At 42.9% G+C, this 19,923-nt stretch overlaps 1 protein-coding gene across 1 annotated transcript in view; it reads left to right on the forward strand.

Moving 5' to 3' along the window:
* CAPN3 (calpain 3) overlaps positions 1 to 19,923 on the forward strand; it is a 177,845-nt gene that overhangs the window by 88,589 nt on the left and 69,333 nt on the right. The window contains exons 2-6 of the mRNA XM_089680258.1: positions 558 to 627; positions 4,250 to 4,368; positions 9,069 to 9,202; positions 11,344 to 11,512; positions 19,759 to 19,887. Coding sequence (XP_089536384.1) covers positions 558 to 627; positions 4,250 to 4,368; positions 9,069 to 9,202; positions 11,344 to 11,512; positions 19,759 to 19,887 — 621 coding nt within the window. The remainder of the gene's footprint in view (positions 1 to 557; positions 628 to 4,249; positions 4,369 to 9,068; positions 9,203 to 11,343; positions 11,513 to 19,758; positions 19,888 to 19,923) is intronic.

A 19,923-nucleotide genomic window follows, 5' to 3' on the forward strand; every position in this document is an offset into this window, starting at 1 on the left:
CAAAAGCTGCTTCCCTTTACCGCTCTGCCATATGCAGCATCATCAGATACAATGCAGGCAGGGGCGGACTGACCATTTGGAAACTCGGGCACTGCCCGAGGGCCCAGGGTCAGTAGGGGGCCCCATGAGATGCCCCTGCTACCTTTTTCATAGGCTTTTTTGAGTTTTGGCAAGGACACAGGGGCCCCATGATCCCCTATTGCCCGGGGGCCCCATGAGTTGTCAGTCCGCCCCTGAATGCAGGACCAGCAGCCCTGTGTTGTATTGGATGGCAATGGCCTGATTACAATCTGAAGTGTTAAAGAGAAAAGGTGATCACCGAAAGCAAGGTATAGGGGAAGTATTACATCTTTTCCCTGTCCTCTACATCTTGATTTTTAACAGTTGCAGTGCATGTGGGGGTCCACTGCAAGGGTTTTTTTTTTAAATCCCAGAGTTCAGGTTTATTATGCTATTAAATTTAATGTCCAGTAGTGAACCTGTAAAACAGTTTTTTATGTATTATGCATTTCTGTTTCCTGTATTTGTGTTTTTCATATTTTTCATTTCTCGTGCAGGAAATATGCGAAAATCCTGAGTTTATAATTGGTGGCGCGAACAGAACAGATATCTGTCAAGGAGATTTAGGTAAGACTGGCATGTTTACTGTATATAGAGTGTGTATATTTTAGAATTATTCTATTTACAACATTGTTTAATCCTATTAATTTTAAAGGCAACGCTCCAGGCAACCACTGAAAAAACTACCAAGGAACACAGTTATGCAGCTGAATCTGTCATGTTATTAGCGTTCAATAATCCTATGAATGCTCACAGCCAATCAGGGTTCTGTTGCTTTGCACACTGCTGAGAGTTTAACAATTAGAGCACCCATACAGGAGGGGAGAGCAGAGAGATGATCACAATACCAATTCCCTAATTGCTATAAAGAGCACCTGTCACCTTTTTGCATTTCCAGCATGTATGATGTAGTTATGTGGATTTTAATATTTATGATGCAGGTGACATCTGTAACAAGTTAATATAAGTGCTGATTTTCTGCATCATTTGAACTAAAGTATATCTAAAACAGTGGAGGTCAACTTGAAAATAACAGGGGGTCCTCAAGTGCTGCCCCTGACACTTCCCAAGGGCTGCACAATAGTAATACATTAAGGTACCCTGTGTTGAGTTAGGCAGCCTGCAAATTCTGGTTCTGCTTCATTTTTGCAATGTCCAACAATGCAATCTGGAGAGAAGTTTGGAGCCATTGATGTCAATAGTATTGGTAGCAGTGGTACTAACACACACACACACACACCCCATCCAACATTGGTGCTCAGTAGCAATGCTTTTTAACTCCCTCTCCCACTGGTAGTTAGTGGCAGTGTTTTTTAAATTTTTTTTTTCTTTTAACGTCACCCAATACTTGCACATTGACTTTTCAACCACAAATAGAAACTTATTGACGCTGCGAGTGGCAGTGTTTTTTAATATGCACCACCCCCCTTTCCAATGCATTGGTGGTCAGAACAATTTTTTTAATCTCATCCCCCCGCCTTCTTCCTCCCAGTTGCATTAGTGATCATTGCAGTGATTTTTTAATATGTACCACCCCCTTTCCCAGCGCATTGATGGTTAGGGCAGGGTTTTTTAACCTCAACCCCCCCAGTTCCATTGCCAATTATTGCAGTGGTTGCATCATTGCGCCCCCTTCCCACAATGGTGATCAGTGTTTTTAACCCCTTCACACCCCCACTATATTGATGATTAGTGCCAATGTTGTTAATCCCCTTCAGCCCCTAACTGGCGGTCAGTGTTAGTGTTTAAACCCCCCCCCCCGCTGCATTGGTGATCATTATTTCTAGTACTTAACCCCTCACTGATGATCCATGATAGTGTTGAAACCCCCCCCTCCCCGCCCCCACTGGTAATCCCTCACCCCACTGCACTGGTGATCAGTGCTAGTGTTATATTCCCCCCCCACTGGTGTGTAATTCTACCCCACTAGTGATTAGTGCTAGTGTTTAATCCCCCCCCCCCCCACACACACACACACACTGGTGGTCAGGGACACTGTTTGTAAACCTCCCCTTGTCGTGGTCAGTAACAAAGTTTTTAAGCATTCTTCAGTGATGGTCATTGGCAGTGTTTTTTAAGCTCCCCCCAGTGGTGGTCAGTGGCAATGTATTTAAACCTCCTCCAGTGGAGGTCAGTGGAAGACCCCGAAGTGGTGGTCAATAGCAGTGTTTTCTTTTAAGCTTTTCCAAATGGTGGTCAATGGCAGTGATTTTTTTAAGCCTTTCCCACCCAGTGGTGAACAGTGACAGTGTCCTTCTAAAGCTCCCCTCAAGAAGTGGTCAGTGGTGGTCTTTTTTATACCTGCCTCCAGTGGTAGTCAGTGGCAGTGTAACTTACAGTTAGTATGATGTGCTAATTTTTCTTCTTTTAGGAGAAATCTGGTAATCGACTCTTTATTATTACTGTCATTTTTGGACCAGTTAGGGACCTTTCTGTAAATCTCTCGAAATGTTATAAGCTGACCACATTTCATAATACAAACACTGTCTAGTAGGGTAAAAAAATCATGTTTGCCAACTGTAATATTACATAAAGCAGTGTGTGAACAGAAAAATAGACCCAAACATAAAGAAAAAGGATATACATTTATTAATGCCCAATTCTAGGAAAAATAAAATTAATGTGTTGTGTATCAATTACCTTATTCCTCTGTATTGATTCTAAACATCTCTTCCTAAGCCATTCTGCAGTGTAATGGATCAAAGTCACAGATTTCTCTATGAGCCAAGCTAATTTCCTGCCATAGGGACCAGACATTTTCCCTGCATGTTATCTGCTCAGACACTGGTCCCTTCATAGCCCCCGTGAGTTCTCCAACCTCTGGAGCCTATGAGGGAGGACCTGGCCACTGGAAGTGTTGCCTCCACCAATAGCAGGTATCCATATCAGCCAAGCAGTGATGAAGACATGGGAAGAAGGATCCCAAGAAGAAAATAGAAGAAGAGAGAAGGATAGTCATGTAATTGTGGCTGCAGTAAAGACATAGTTCACCTTTACCAAAAAATGCCTATGCGGATAAGGGGTGTGCATAGGTAAAAAACTGTGCAGCTCTGATCAAAGTTGAATAATGCCCTATAGGTGTAGGCCATTTACATACCTCCCAAAGCCTAGCTGAAAAATTCTCATAGATATCATCATCCTGTCCTGTCTTGTAGCTAGTTGTTAAGAGACTCTCAGCTATTGATACTGACCTCTGATACTGATACTACCTTCACAGGGTTGAGCTCTGAAATGTGGAGCTCAAAAATACTGTATCAGAGGAGAGAGACCATGTAAGGGGGTTTGAATCAGAGAAAGACCTTGCTCCTGTGATGGTGTAAGTGAACAGTAATAGATTGGAGCTTCTTAGCAACAAGACAGGATGGGATGATGGTGTCTCTGGGAGTTTTTTGGTGAAGGCTTCAGGAGGTACATAGCTAGCCTACATCTATAGCAAAGCCATTATCCAACATTGATCAAAGCTGCACAGTCTGTTTATATTTACAGATGCCCACTTAGCTGCATACAACATTTTTGAAGAATATGGACTATGCCTTTAGACAAAATGGGCATATTTATAGTTTTTCTTTTCATACCAGACGTTAGTGAGTGGCGGGTGGGAGAAGGGGTTGCTTATATCCTTGAGTTGGGCTTTAAAGAGTTTACTTATTAAAGATTTTATTTAGAGTAGAAAAGAAACCAGTTGCATAAAAAACAAAGTAGCTGCAATTGAGACCTTCATACACTGAGAAGCTTTAAACTTTCATCTATCATAGGATAAGGTAGAAAGCTGTCGTTATAGTACACATGCAGCCAGCAAAGTAATTTTTCCTATCCCCATATCAGATGATTGGAAAGACTGTTGCTCAGGATTTATATATTGAGCTGTCGAGATGTAGAGAATGTGTGCAACGGCAGGCATCCTTGGCAGGGATTTCTATCTGCAGTGACTGGACACCTGTACCCTACCATGCCTGATATTACAGATTAAGATTGACAGTCTGGACACAGCAGGATCATGTTTAACGTAATGTGGATATGTTAACCACACAGTGTCATGAAGTCCACAATATATGCAAGTGTCATCTTAGTCGGTGGGGTTTAGGAATGTGCTGCTGTCGAATTATACAGACATGGATTAAACAAACAGTAACTGTTGGTATAATGGAAGGAAACGCAGTCATCTAACCATTCTTATTTTTACCCGTAGGTGACTGCTGGTTTTTGGCTGCCATTGCTTGTCTAACCCTTAATGAAAAGTTACTTTTCCGTGTCATACCTCCAGACCAAAGCTTCACTGAAAACTATGCTGGGATATTTCATTTTCAGGTACTAAAAACAATGTTATTTATTATACAAACCTCAAAGTATGTCAAGATAAAATCAGTAAATGTGTTACATAATTATCAATAGTGACCAGGGCAGCCCATGTCCCTTACACAGCTTTGGGGCTTGGCCTTCCCGAACCTGATCACCAACATTCCCCAGGGCCTGCCCATTGGCCGTCTCATCCAATCCACCCACTGGCCATCCCGTCGAGTCCTTCAGTGCACCCACTTTTATTTTAATACACTTACAAATTAATATATGAAAATGAAAAGAGAATTCCAAGTCATCAGTGCTTTTAGGATTTAACAGTAAGGAATAGTATTTTGGCCAAACAGCAGCAAAAAGATAGCCACATATATTCAGCAAAGAAACATCCCCATATATTCAGCAAAGAGATGGCCCAATCCAGCAAACAGACATCCCCATATATTCAGCAAAGAGACAGCCACATATATTATATTCAGCAAAGACACAGCCGCATATATTCAGCAAAGAGACAGCCCAATCCAACAAAGAGACATCCCAATACAGCAGAGGCATAACTAGTACCTCCATGGCCCTGGTGCAGGAAACCATGAAGGGCCCCCCTGACATCCTGTCCTGGGCCATTCCCACTAATGCCGGGGCCCTTTACTTCCATCACGGGGCCCTTTATTATGGTCCTGCAGCGGGAGCTGCCATCTTGGGTTGGGTTGTCACCTTTTCTTCAAGCCAAACCTGAACACTTTAACGGCACGCGGCACTTCCCCTTTATATCTGAATCTGCAGACTTCCCCTTTACATCTCAATCCTCAGAGTTCCCCTTTGCATCTGAACTTGCAAAGTTTCCTTACACTGTAAGGGGGGGCAGGGACGTTTTTTAATATTGATTGGACCCTGGGCAAACATTTTCTTGTGGCCCCTCCAATGCAATTTTGCTCTCCCCTTGCTATGAGACATACAATAAATAGCAGCTAGACTCAAAATCAGTTTACTGCAGCAGATCAGGCAGCGATCTGTGGTTTCAGAATATCATTACTGTTCACTGACTGGTTGCTAGAAATTACAACACACATTGTGGCTCACTGACAAGTTGCTAGAGGTTACAGCACATGATTTCTGCATGCTGATTGGTTGCTAGAGGTTAATGCACATTATTACTGCTTACTGCTGTGTTTCTAGAGGTTACTGCACATCATTACCCCTCACTGATTGACTGCTAGAGGTCACTGTACATCATTACTGCTAACTGATTGGTTAGTAGAGGTTACCACACATCATTATTGCTCACTGATTGATTGTTAGAGATTACAGCCAGTCACTACTCTTCACTGATTGATTGTAAGAGGTTACTGTACATCATTACCACTCACTGATTGGTTGCTATTGGTTACTGTGCATCATTACCACTTACTTATTGGTTGCTAGAGGTTACAGGACATTATTACAGCTCACTGATTGATTGCTAGAGGTTACAGCACATCATCTTACTGCCTGCACACCATGGACTGGGAAGGTGAGGGGACCCACCAATAGACAGAAACTAGGGATCCTAACACTCCTGGGATCAGTGACAGTGCTGGGGGGGGGGGGAAGGTGTGATTAATGGCAGTGCTGGGGGATGGGATAAGTGGCAGTGCTGGGGTGATGGAATGAGTGACAGTGCTGGTGGGGGGATGGGCTCAATGGCAGTGCTTGGGAGAATGGGATCAGTTGCAGTACTTGAGGGAGACTGGATCAGTGCTAGATGGGGATGGGAGGTGACATTTCTAGACCGACCACCATTGTTAGGAGGGATTTACACTGATGACAAATGTAGGGGCGGGGATTTACACTGACTACCAGTGTAGGGGGGATTTACACTGACTACCAGTGTAAGGGAAATTTTCACTGACCACCAGTGTAATGGGGAATTTACACTGACCACCAATGTAATTGGGTTATTTTACACCAACAACCAATACATTTCTACGCTGGCCACCAAAGCCCTGATTTAAGGGGGCTTTGATATAAGGGGAATGCAGTGGACCCTGGTTTAAAGGGGAACTCTAATGTAAGGGGGTCTCTACTCACCAAAGCTCCAACTTACAGCACAGTCCACTGAGCACCCCTTACATCTGATTCCCCCTAACATTAGTGTATTCAGAGGAAGGAGAGAGAGGAGTGGGGACACTTCAGGGGTCTCCACTCTGTATAGTTCCTCCACCATGTACACTGGTTGCCGGCTGCTCGGTTTTCCCACCCACTATTCCTGTTCCTGAGCACAGTGCTGCCTTGGATTGGAGAGTGGACAGGGCTGCAGGAGGAAGAGGAGAAAGTCCAGCTTTCTCTATCTCCTCAGTCAGGCTGTCAGTGCTGGGTCTGGGCAGTGTGAGAGAGAGTGTAAAAGACACTTTCTGCTTACAACTGTAGCTAGCAACCCTGCCATGGAGGCACAGTCTGGGCTCTTGCCCCCCCCCCCCCCCCCCACAGTGGCAGAACTCCAAGGCCCAGACAAAAGTGTGACCTTTGCAACCCTGGTAGGTCCTCCACTGGATCAATGGAAGTGGTGAGGGGGGGGTGAGCAGTGGCACTGGTGGTAGGGGGATGGGAACAGTGGCAGCGGCTGTAATCATGAGGGGATCGGATCAGTGGCAGCAGTGGTGGAGGGATGGGATCAGTGACAGTGGTAACGGGGGGATGGGATCAGTGACAGCGGTGGTAATGGTAAGGGGGAGGGTATCAGTGGTAGCGGTGGTGGGGGGGGATCAGTGGCAGCATTGGTAGGGGATGAGATCAAGGGTGGTGGTGATGTGTGATCCATGGCAGCAGTGGTTGTGCAGGATGGGATCAGTGGCAGAGGTGGTGGGGGAGGGGATCAGGAGCTGTGGTGGGGGGAGGAGATCAGTGGCAGTGGTGGGGGGGGATCGGTGGCAGTGGTGGGGGGAGGAGATCAGTGGCAATGATTGGATTAGTGGCAGCAGTGGTGGTCGTGGCGCGGGATGGGATCAGTGGCAGCGGTGGGAGTGGGGGATGGAATCAATGGCAGTAGTGGTGGGAGGGATTGCATCAGTGGTAGTGGTGGTGGGGGGTGTGATCAGGGGCAGCAGTGGTATTGGGGGATGAGGTCAATGGCAGTGGTGGTGGTGGTGGGGGATCAGTGGCAGCAGTGGTGGTGGTGGGGAGTATGTGATCAATAGAAGTGGTGGGGCGGGATGGGATCAGTGGCAGTGCTGGTATGGGGTCCGTTAGCGAGTGGCATTGCTGATATGGGGGATGGGATCAGTGGCACTCACTCCAGTGACTCCTATACCGACATAAGATCTCCCTCCCATGGCCGAGAGCTCCTCCCCCTTCATTCTACTGGTCCTGCCGAGGTCAGTTGACCTTCTCCTTCAGTCTCTGCCTCTCAACATGGTATCTGAGAACTGAATGACAGACCGATGTGTAGATACTGTGTGCCTCCCGGGGGGGGGTGAGACTGGATCACCTCTCATTCTGGTAGAGGAACCATTGTGTGGTATGTGGCAGGCAGAGGATGGCGGGCCCCCCTACAGTTGTGGAACTCCAGGGCCCTGTCAAAAGCATAACTTTTGCAATCCTGGTAGTTCCACCACTGCCATATAGCATATAGAGACATCCCCATCCAACAAAGAGACAGCCACAAGAAGCCAAATGTGCATGTTTATGTGCTCATTAGATACCCCTATATAACCATGTATACTTATATGTTTATGCCCTCATCAGATACTTCCATAAAAATAATGAATAATTAAATAAATAAATCACACCCTTACTGGCCATGTAAGGACATAAGACATGTTCATGTGGTCATCAGCAACCCCATATAAGCATGCATATTCTTATATGCCAGGTGTACATGTTTAGGTGCTGATCATACACAATATGCTCCAGGGTCTGAGTTCTCTCTTCCCAGATACAATGGATGTAAAATACAGCACTGGGGTGATGTACAGACTCTGAAAAAGTACAAAGAACACAAGCCTCGAGCCCTCAGCCGTAGCAACTAGTCAGGAGACATCTGATTGGTTGCTAGGAACCATTGTTTCCAGGAACTATTGTTGCTAGGGACTGAAGCTCCAGAATTTATTCTAGTCAGCCCCATTTCCTCTCCAGCCCCCATGCTGAGACTTGTAGTATTACAGCAGCTTTGCACAAAGTGGTGGGAGAGCGATATCTGGGGTGGGTAATGGTCAGGATAGGTTGTGTGAAGCTGCTCAACAGAAGAGGGCATTGGTCCCATTATGATAGACCTAAGACTTGGTGCTTCACTTAGAGCTCTCCATTCTGTACAGGGGCTTACTGCTGAACAGTCTGACCCAGGTCTCCACTTCGTTCCAGCACTGTCCAACCAAAGAGGACTTCTGAGCTCCCCTTTCTGTCCTCATGGAGAAACATGGTCCAGCATTTCCCAGACAAGCTTATCTACACTGCTGGCCTCTCCAAACTCTCCCACTACAGACTAGGGAGGAACGCTGGATGCTCTATTTCCTCTGACCAAGTGGGTCGGGTTGGGCACTGAAACACCTGACGTCATGTGTAGGTAGCCTCTTGATATGTTTTGACACAAGGTTGAGAAAACATGTCTTCAAACCAGGACTGAATATGAAGGTGGCATTGGTGATCCCTCAAGATGTGCTTTTTGCTTTCCACAAATAGAGATGGGAGAGTTTGTATTAGCTTTAAAATACTGTAAGAATGCTTTGTTTGTTTTCTTGTAGTTTTGGCGCTATGGAGATTGGATTGATGTGATAATTGATGACTGCCTGCCGACTTTTAACAATCAGTTAGTATTTACAAAGTCTTCTCAGCGGAATGAGTTCTGGAGTGCACTTCTGGAAAAAGCTTATGCAAAGTGAGTATCTTAAATTCTGACTGTTTTTCAACAAATTTATAGTTCACATAACAATGTTGCAAATCATATATATGTGTGTGTGTGTGTACCAATGCTGTATATATATATATATATATATATATATATATATATGCGCAAGTAGCAGTGCATAGCTAAGTACAACAGCCTGCAACCATTCATGTCTGTGGACAGCTATACGCTGCACCAGGAATCCCTGGGCACAATAATGCACTAGCTTGTTTACACTGTATTGGCTTTATTGGAGAATCTGTTTATGTGCATGGGCCCTTAGATATAACAGATCACAAATTAGTGTATTTGAGGAAAGTGGGAAAATAGTGATGGACACATAGGGTTATCTCACAATGGTATTGCTATCTTAAAGTATTGATATCGTCATAACTGATCGGGCTTCCGGACAAGCAGTTTCTACACTCTAGATCTCCTTGGCTTGTAGTGTAATGTAACAAAAAAGGAAATCGAAGCACCACACCACTGCTAAGAGGTCCAGATACAACTATATCCAGTACAGGTCAGAGGTATAATCCAAAAAGTATCCAGTGCTTTTTGGAAGTCAAACAGTGCCTCTCTTCATCAGGGCTAGAAAAACATGAGGACATCTCCATATCAATACAATATCCCTCTCCTTGAGGGGATTATGTTATTCCTAGCCCCGATGAAGGTAATGTAACAATATATGGTACTGCAGCCTGAGCACCTAAACACATAAGGCAGACCATAGATTATGTAAATTGTGTTCCCGCAACCAAGGGCTACAGAAAAGAAAACCACTAGATTCCCCCAACACAGTCAGCGTTGTTGGGGGAATCCCTCCCAGCAGCGGGAAAGGGGGGGGGTGGCACGGAAAGCCATCCCTTCCAAGAGAACACAATCATTACTGCTAGTGGCTATAGACACTGGCAATAATCGCTTGCTAAAAACCTGACATGTTGGTTGTACCTAAGTCGATCGATGGATCAACTTGGATACAATCAGCCTGCCCTTAGATAGATTGAATCTTGTCCAGTCCCTGACGAACTGCCGTGATTCAATCCATCTATGGCTGGCCCAAGAGTCACTGTTTAAAATCAAGAAGGAGGTGCATCTATTGGACAGGGGGCCCTTAGAAGACTGCAACAAACCCCAGTTTTTCTGAATTTTTTGGGGGGCAACCTCTGTAGTCATAGATCAGTTTCTTATACAGGAACATTTTATTCATCTCCACTTTCTGCTGTTATAAGATAGGCACCCCAGCTTGGATCCACACTTTATCTATCATATTCTTGGCAATAAACAATACCTCATGCACAAAGGTATGTGCAGATAAATGTTTAATTCCAAAGACGCAGGAGGGCCCAACAGACATAGCCAAGGGTCTAGTGTACCTGGGAACTCATGAGGTCATGTAAAAAGTTCATATTTGCTTCCAGTAAGCCTGTATCTATGGGTAGAACCAGAGCAGGTGGAAAAAGGAACCAGGGGCCTCTTGACATATACAGTATGACATAATGAACTATAAAATTGTTTATATGTCAACCAAATTTGTTTCAGATTTGTACAATGAAGTATAAATAGATGGGCAAGCTCATCAGTAAGTTTCAGGGAGATTAGGACCTCTTCACAAGGCTCATCATTAATAGAACCCAACCATCCTCTTACAAAATCTTTCTATTATAAGCTTGGGTTTGTGCCATAGGATCCTGGGAGGCATTTTAATTATGTGTTCATATTTATTTTTTCATCTTAACCATAAATACTGTAAATTATAAAGAAAATGAAGACAAATATCATCTTATTTACTGGACATTTGCTCAGTAAAATGTAACTAAAGAAACATTTCAGTAACTTGTCACTTTGGTTCATGCCTATTTACAGGATCTCTCCATCCATCTATTCTCATTTATCTCTCTCTCTTTCTCTCCATCTCTCTTTCTGTCTTTATCTCTAGTGTTTTCTCAATAATAAGATTATCACTTTGCTTTTCCTTTCTAATGCTACCAGTTGTAGCATTGTTTTACTGTTTTACCCAGTGATCTTTAAAACCCAGATTCTTGAGTAAAGGAATTCTCTTTTGCTATAAATACACCAATGTCTGTATAGTTTTAGTTATTCATACTTTTAGTACAGTGTGTCCTTTTTAGGTTACATGGATCTTATGAGGCACTTAAAGGTGGAAACACTACAGAAGCCATGGAGGACTTCACAGGTGGCGTTACTGAATTTTACGAAATTAAAGATGCACCAAAAGACTTGTTCAAAATCATGAAAAAAGCTTTTGAAAGGGGCTCACTCATTGGATGCTCAATCGATGTAAGTGTAAGAAAATCTTTTCAGAATTTGTGGGGAATATTCATAGTTGTCACAGGCAACAATAATGCAAGCTCAAAAGTATAAAAATACATTTCCTGAGTACAGAACATGGGTTTCTTTAATTCATTATGACTGGGTAATATGCACCTACCTTTTAAGTGATTAAACACAGGCAAAAAAGATAAACTGCAGGAACATCCCCCTATATAACCCCTCCCACTTCCAACTAGCTTCAGTTTTTGATAGTGTTCACAGGGCATGAACATCTCTGTACTGAGCAGGGGCGGACTGACAACTCATGGGACCCCCGGGCAATAGGGTACCATGGGGCTCCTGTGTCCTTGCCCAAACTCAAAAAATCCTATGAAAAAGGTACCAGGGGCATCTCATGGGGCCCCCTACTGACCCCAGGCCCTCGGGCAGTGCCCGAGTTTCCAAATGGTCAGTCTGCCCCTGGTACTGAGAGAAGCCTTTCTTCTTGTATGCAGTTTTTTTTCTCTCTCTCAGTCTCTGAATAGTTTCTTTCAAGATGATTTCTTCCAAGACAATTCCTTCATCACTCGGCTGTACCATAGCCACTGCAGCTTTTTCCACAGCTTCTAAATCGGTGGTTTCCTTGGCAGAGCCTTGGTTGGAAGATGTGGGGCCGACCTGTAATGTTGCTTTGCACTGGATCCTGCTGTGAGTCTGAATGGCCTGAAAAACATTCTTCGTATGTACCACCTCATTCTGAATGAGGTTACTACACTTGCGTTCCCTGCCTATTCCCCTCTATGGATTCAGGATGCCACCTAAGCATCATCTTCTGGTTCTTCTTCTCAAGGGTAAATTTACATCGCTGATCCTAGGTTACAGCAGCCCACAGATGAATACATTGAGACATTCCTCCTGCACCATTGCAGAGATCATAAGTACTCCACTGGGGATATTTTATTGAGGAGCATAGAAGACCATCAGTCTTTCATTTTGTCTTTGAGCCAGATATGGTACCTGAGGGGGAAACATCAGTGAAAGACTCTCTGCCTTCTGAGGCATCTGTTCATGATGACATGCCTGCTACAGAAATCTCTCTGAGACTTAAGGAGACTATTGCTATGCTGACTGAAGCTGTACTCTTAGTATTGGAGCAGTCTGAGTCTGCTCGTCCAAAGGTTTCTAGCATGGGGGGGGTTTCCAAGATTCCCTACACCAGCTAAGAAGTTCTTGTGCTGGTTTAGCCTGTATAATATTGTGTCAGGGCTCCGAGTATGACCAGAGGTATGTGAACTTATGCAGGGAAACGCAGGCTTCAGATATGTTATAAACAATATAATTTATTAATACTAACAATACAAAACGCAGTGCAATACTAAAACATAAACAAAGTGCAAACAAACCAAACCAAGCCACCCACAGATAACAATACATACAATGCAGGCCGGGTCAATAACAATCGGGCAGGTAGGAACAGGAGGAGCAGGCAGAGAGTAGTCAGGTCACGAGCCGGGTACAGCAACTAACGGGCAGGTAGGTACAGGGGGTCAGGCAGAGAATGGTCGGGGTCACAAGCCAGGGACCAAACAGGAGAAGTCAGCAGATGTCAGGATCAGGCAGGGTCGGCAACGAGTCAGTCAGGCAGGAACAGGAACAGGAATGCAGGTAACAAGATACAGGGGCCCATAGAAAAACACACACCAAGGCCCAGACTGCAGGTCTGGCCATCCCTTAAATACACCTCCATAATCAGCTTCAGGTGTTTGGCTGACTGCAGGGTTGAGTCTCTGATTGCTGAGAGCACCCGCTGGCCAGCCCTGGTACTGCAGCCCACACGGCAGGTGAGTCCCACCATTACTGGCAAGTCCATTCCTGACATATTGGGACTAGACTCACCCAGAGAAGATTTTTTTTTCTCCTTCAACAATATCCTACCGAGAAAATTCTATTTAGGAAATGGGCTACTCCTTTGGTGGATCTAGCCATTTCTTATCCTAAAAAGATCCTTCACAGCCCCTTGTAGGATAGTTCAGTGTTTAAAGTGTCATTAAACGCAAAAAGTTATTATTATCTGTACCATACAGCAGAATCTTTTCATCATTACATCTGGTCAAGTTTTTAAATACCTAGTTGATTCTGTTGCTGCCATGGGCTCCACTCTTGCCTGCAGCCGATCTCATGCTGCATTATCACTGTGATTGCGCACGCTACCTCAGTACCCTGAGAGGAAGCCATTAACTTACTCCTTGTCCAGCTGGAAGCTGAACCATGTAAGTATTTTTTATCAGCATCAGCTTGAGGGGCAGCTCCAGCATGTGGCGTAACAGCTGCCCAGCTGCTCTCTGCCCCACGAGATTGGATATCTGCTTTTGGGGAGGTTCCAGCAGGGGTTGATTACATAGCTGTACATCTAAACAAACTCCTCCTCCACCATAAAAAGAATGATTATCATTTCTTGATTTGTATTCTTATGATTTATTACATTCAAAAAATGTCTGCTACAGGTCTTGTTATTGCAAATCTTTTTTTTGTTTTCTTTTATCCCATGAGATCAACAGTGCTAGTAGGTTTGTATGTAGTCAAGTCATTGAAAACAACTTCCAGGAGTGACATTAGCACATACATCTGCAGCTTTAGCCTTTCTGCTTGCTCCTTCTCCCATGTCTTAGGGCAGTGTGGGGCAATGTTTTCATGTCACACGTGCTATAAGGAATTGCTTTTACCAGTACATTTGCTGATAACACTTATAAAGTTGTCTGGGTGGACTCAATGACACTTTAAAAACCCAATAGATAAAAGGTTAACATCCCTCCTTAACTACTTCCCTACCAAACCAAGTCTGACATTTCTCTCCCACATGTACAAATCATCATTTTTTTTGCCCCAAACATTATATATATTTTTAGCAGAGACCCTAGAAAATAAAATGGTGAGTTTTGTAATTTTGTATGTCACACGGTATTTGCCCACTGATTTTTTAAATGCAAATTTTGGGGAAAAAAAACACTTTAATGAATTTTAGTGCACACAAACACAATATATTACCCATTTTTTTGTTAAAAAAAAACAAAGATGATGCTGTGCTCAGTAAATAGATACCTAACATATCATGCTTTAGAACTGCGTACGTCAATGGAACGGTACCTATGGTACCTAAAAATCTCCATAATGTCAGGATGGAGAGTAGGGAGAGGCCAGTAAATCTGCCCCTTCTTTGTTTTAATGAATAGAGCCAGTGATCAGTGGCGATCACGGATTGTTTTTTTTTTAATTCTTTTTCATTCATAGCTGAGGCATTGTAAACTGTGTTTAATATGCTTCAGTTTATGAATGAATGGGAAGCTCTGCACAGAGCTATTTCTGTTGATTCATTCTGTGCTGCTGAGGCTGCAGACATGGAGATTGAGGGATGTGTCCTCAATCTCCTTTCTCTATCTCAAAGGTGAAACCTCAGAGGTCTGTTTACACCCCTGATATTTCACCAAAGAACCCCAAAGGGGGTCCTAAAAAATGTTTTAAAAAAAATATTAAAAACATTTGTAAAAATTTACAAAATTGTAAATAAATAAAATAAGGTAAAATGGTAAAAAAAAATACAAAAATAAAATAACGAAAATAAAAAAGTACTGACACACCGGAGGCGGAACTACCGGAGTCCCAAAGGTCGCACTTGCGACTGGACCCTGGGACCCCAAGATGGCAGGAAGGGGACCATTATAATCATGATGGGGGTAAAGGGCCCTAGGATCAGTAGGAAGAGCTGGGGGTCAGGGGGACCCTTCATATTTTCTTGCACAGGGCCCTGAAGGTTCTACTTACACCTCTGGCATCAGGCTTCTGTTTCTTAGGACTTGAAAGGCTGCCACCTGGGCTTCTATTCACACATTTGTTAGGTTCTACAAAGTGGATGTTCAGGTATCTTCTGATGCCAGTTTCAACTGTAAGGTTCTACAAGCTGCTCTCCGAATCTTTTGAGCCCTTTTTGACCTGATTATTATGTAGGCCTGTTGACATTGTTTTCTGTGCTGCCCATTTCTTGACTAGACTGATTTTGAACAGCCCAGTCATCCTGATCTAAAGAAGCCTGTGTCCTGTATGGTACAATCAGTTAAATAGAATTTTTGACCTACCAGTAAATACCAGTACATCACAGGATACAGGACCCACCCCTCTGTTCTGATCTCCCTATTGCTTGCTATAAAACTGAGGTTAGCTGGGAGTGGGACGGGTTATACAGGGAGATGCTGCCACAGCCCTTCTTTTTGGTCAGTGCTCAATCATTTGAAGGTAGCCTGTGCCATGTACTGTACTCCAGGAAACAGATTTTTACCGGTAAGTCAAAAATCCTATTATCAACACTGATCCACAATATCTCTGTATTATGTATTTTACGGACCACTGTCATTAGAGGAGTACAGGGGCTGTCATTGCTGGCCTCTTTCTTAATATGCTAGTTGCTTGGGTGTCTGTTTTAGGATGTTTTAGTAGAAAACCTGGAAGAAGCATCATGTAAATCATATAAAAAGTGTCAAAATTCCCTGTCTCTATGATTGTTCCAAGTCAGTGACTCAGAAAGAAGAGAAGCCAACGCAAACCATCCAATTCTTAAAACATGTTGGCAGTTGATTGAGTTGACAATTTGCCAGGTTGGGTCTTACTCCCAACTCTCTATAGAAGACAAATTGAGCTTACGCTGGCCATAGATGATTTGGGGTTTTTTCAGCAAGGGCGCTAAACCAAAGTAAAAAAAAAAAAAAACTGATTCCTCCATCCATGCAAACCAAAAGGATGGAAGAATCCTCCCCACTGGGACATTGTATTCAGACAGCGGGAGCCTACACTGTCAGAATACACTTATCAGCAACTTCAGCCAATTGGCTGAAACTGCTGATAGAGAAAAGATTTCCAACATGTCCTTTTGATAGAAGACAGTCAAACGATCCACTTCTGTTGAGCAGAGACCGCCACACACTAATCAAAATTAGTCCAGTTCCTATTGAACTGGCAGAATTTCAATCAGTGTACGGTCATATCCATATCGTCAATGAAATGTGATCAAAATGAAGAAATAGTAGTCATAATGTTATTGTCAGCCTTAACTTTCTAAACTCCATGGGTATTGTTCTCATTTGCAAAACTCATAGTGGCCTGAGGAAAATCTGATCCCCCCACTAGTGCGTCCCTTTCCATAACCTCCTACCTCTGCCTTTTTTCCTGTGCATTAGGAGCTGTCATCACAGGCTCATGCCAATGTAAACATGACTTTGGTTGCATTTAGCTTGCTTGAATCCCTCTTTATACAGTAACTGCCAACAAGGAATTAAAGCAAGTAAGACATCTGCTCCATATGCTGGCCTGATTCAGTATTTTCACTTCCTGAAGTCATGTGCAGTCACTAGAGATCGCAAACTTATGCAAGAAATCAGCCCAGAATATTTGTCCATGGAAAAAAAAAAATCATTAATGGTACATACTGTATGTAAAACAAAGTGTGATGTTTGGTTATATAATATAGAAATCAATAGTGCAAATAGCTAGAGAGCACTCTCTGGTGACATTCTTTTACACTGCCTGCCTGCCTCCATTGTACCACCAAAGCCCCTAAAACAATGCATGCTTGGTGCTTAAAGAGGCACTGCCACCTTGTCCGTGCAGGACAAAGCGACTGGAGAGGGTCTCTTGCTGCATCCGGCAACACTATTTGTCTAGCGCAAAAGGAGAAAAAAGGGGTCAGGGGGAACTCTTTGCTAAGGCATTAACACTTTGCCCTGCAACTTTCCAAAATAAGTAATAAGTAATTACTGAAAAAAAAAAGATCTTTACAGACCACATGTGAGGTAATATTAATAAATTAGTAATTATATATATTTAGTAAAGGGTATTTATTATTATTTCTCTTGATTAAATCATTGGAATTTAACAGGGTAAGTACGGTGTAAAAATGCATTTGGATAAGCTGTACAATTTTTAGAGCCATTAAATATTTTACTGTTATTATACCCTCTACTACAAATTTGTGAAGCTGCTACAATTTTTATTGTTTGTTTGTTATTCTATATTTAAAAGCATTAATCTTGGGCTCGTTCTGATTATCCCTGTATACTGAGGGTAACATGAGACGTGCAACATCCATTGCCATTAAAACTGGGCTATTTTGTGTTAGCCACAAAGCCATATTAGTTTGAGTCAAAAGAGTGCTCTTGAGACCACCAATTAAAGCAGTAAAAATGACCGTGTAATGCTACCAGCTGTCTATAAAGTAAAGGATTCTGGGAGATTTTATTTTTAGTTTTGTAATTCAGGGCAACATGATGGGTATGACACCTGCTCCTATAAATCTGTCAACACTTTCACTGTTTTATGGTACAGCTCCCATATGTACCAACGTTTTAAAACATATATATGGACAGAGTAATGTATCTGTAAAAATAATTATGTAAACCTATTATCCTTGAAAAAATATTTTCAAAATTGTTTTGACCTATAGGTTGTGAATTTTATATTGCCATTGTTCTTTGTTGCTACCAACATTTTGTAAGATCTCAACATTTAGACTAAGTATTCAGTTTTGCTATTACATACATAATTAAGTACAAATCATAAATATACTTCTAAATATCATTCATTTAGGGAAGTGGTGGATGTGACATTCACCAGATATTCATGGCAGGTGTGTCTTCCTGGTGCATGTTTTAAATTACAGTTCACATGAACTGCTTTATAAATAATATTCCCATTAGTTTGATAAAGTACAGTGTACCGTAAACAATTCTTTTTAGAAAAAGATACAAATACTGTCTTTTTTTTCTTTTTTGAATATAAACCTTGCTGATCTCTGGCAGTTTTTTGCAGCAATACCCTTCCTACATGCAAGTGCCCCAGCAACTGCTGTATTTAATTTCTCTGGGTGAATTTCTTGATGGTCACATAAAAGTGAACGAAGTATGAACTAGGTACTCACATGCAGTAGTAAGCAGGCCCTTTGATAACGTGCAAGCACACGAAACGCGTTAGAGAGGTGCCCTACATCCTGTGACGTCACACCGCATGGCTCTTGTGGACGGCCGGCGGCCATTTTGGAATTCCCTAACATCAACTGCTTACTACTGCATGTGAGTACCTAGTTCTAGTACTCTGTATGTTTTACCCCTGTGGATAATAAAGTACTACACTATCAGACCTTTCTGTTGTTCTGGCTCGTTACTTCCGAGCCCCCCCCCTTCAAGGCTTGCTTGGGAGGATCTGGTGGCCACACAAGGAATGGTTATACTCCCCCTGCTGATGAGACGATTGCATATCCCCTGATATCTGGAGACCCTGAGGTTGCGATCCTTGCCCAGCTGATGTAGGCCTGATGACCCTCTCTGTGATCCAGTTTCAATAGGCGGATGACCAGGAGTTGGTTAACACTCAAATGCGCATTACCATTGCGCTTTCTGGTTAGTGCAATCTACACTCATCTCTGTGGGAGGAATACGGTCACAGAAGTCACTAATACAATTTGTGTACCACTTTGCCTTGCAATTTTTGCACGATGCACCGCAAGAACACTTGCGTTGGAGTTATTTATTTATTTACCATTATTTCTGGACGTTTAGATATGTTTAGATCAATCCTATGATCAAATGGTGCTCACAATACCATTGTTTGATAATATGCACTATAAGTATATATGCATGTAATCCACATTTTCAGTTTACATTTATTATAACTGGTCAGGCTACTGAGAAACTCATTGGTTAGACAGCTTTCATAGTGCTACCAAGTGAAATAGTGTTTTACCCATGGAGAGCACAGTAGCAGGTTCACTTTAGAGCTTTAAACACAGGAAGCAAAGAAAGAGAGCCATGTGTTATGAACTCATTCCAGCTGGAGCTTACACAGAGATGAGGATTCTCCTTGCACCCATGTAACAGAGATGGGCCAATCACTAAGCTCCAGCATTATCACATGAACTCTATACCCAGAAATACAGAGCATTTCTTCTCTCCCAATGGCTGAACTGAGCGGTAGGGAAGCTAAGGAAAGGTGAGTACATGCTACTAGGGAGGTGGGCATTCATTCAAAACTGTTGCTTTCTCCTACATGGGCAAAGCACATGTTTACTTTAAGGGGATCTATTTAATACTGTAATATATATTTATTTGAGCTCTCTTTCTCTGTAAGGAGGCAAATATAAAATACTGCAAATATGTGTTTATTTGACTCTTGTCTTGTATACATAGTTTGTTGTAGCTTGTCTTAACCTATGTGCTCTCTGTTGCTGATGCCAGGAAGTGAATGCGTTTTCCTATGGTATGTCACCTCCTGATATGGGGCAAGCATTAAAACGAATGATACAAAGTGAGGGTGACAAGCAGCCTGATTTAGATGGAAAAGGCTTGGACCCAAAACCACCTGTGGTTTGTATACCCCATGCATGGTATGGTGGCTTTATA

This window comes from Staurois parvus, unplaced genomic scaffold (assembly GCF_062004578.1).
Source record: "Staurois parvus isolate SC_StPar_1 unplaced genomic scaffold, SC_StPar_1.0 ptg000237l, whole genome shotgun sequence".
In the NCBI taxonomy this organism is placed as follows: Eukaryota; Metazoa; Chordata; class Amphibia; order Anura; family Ranidae; genus Staurois; species Staurois parvus.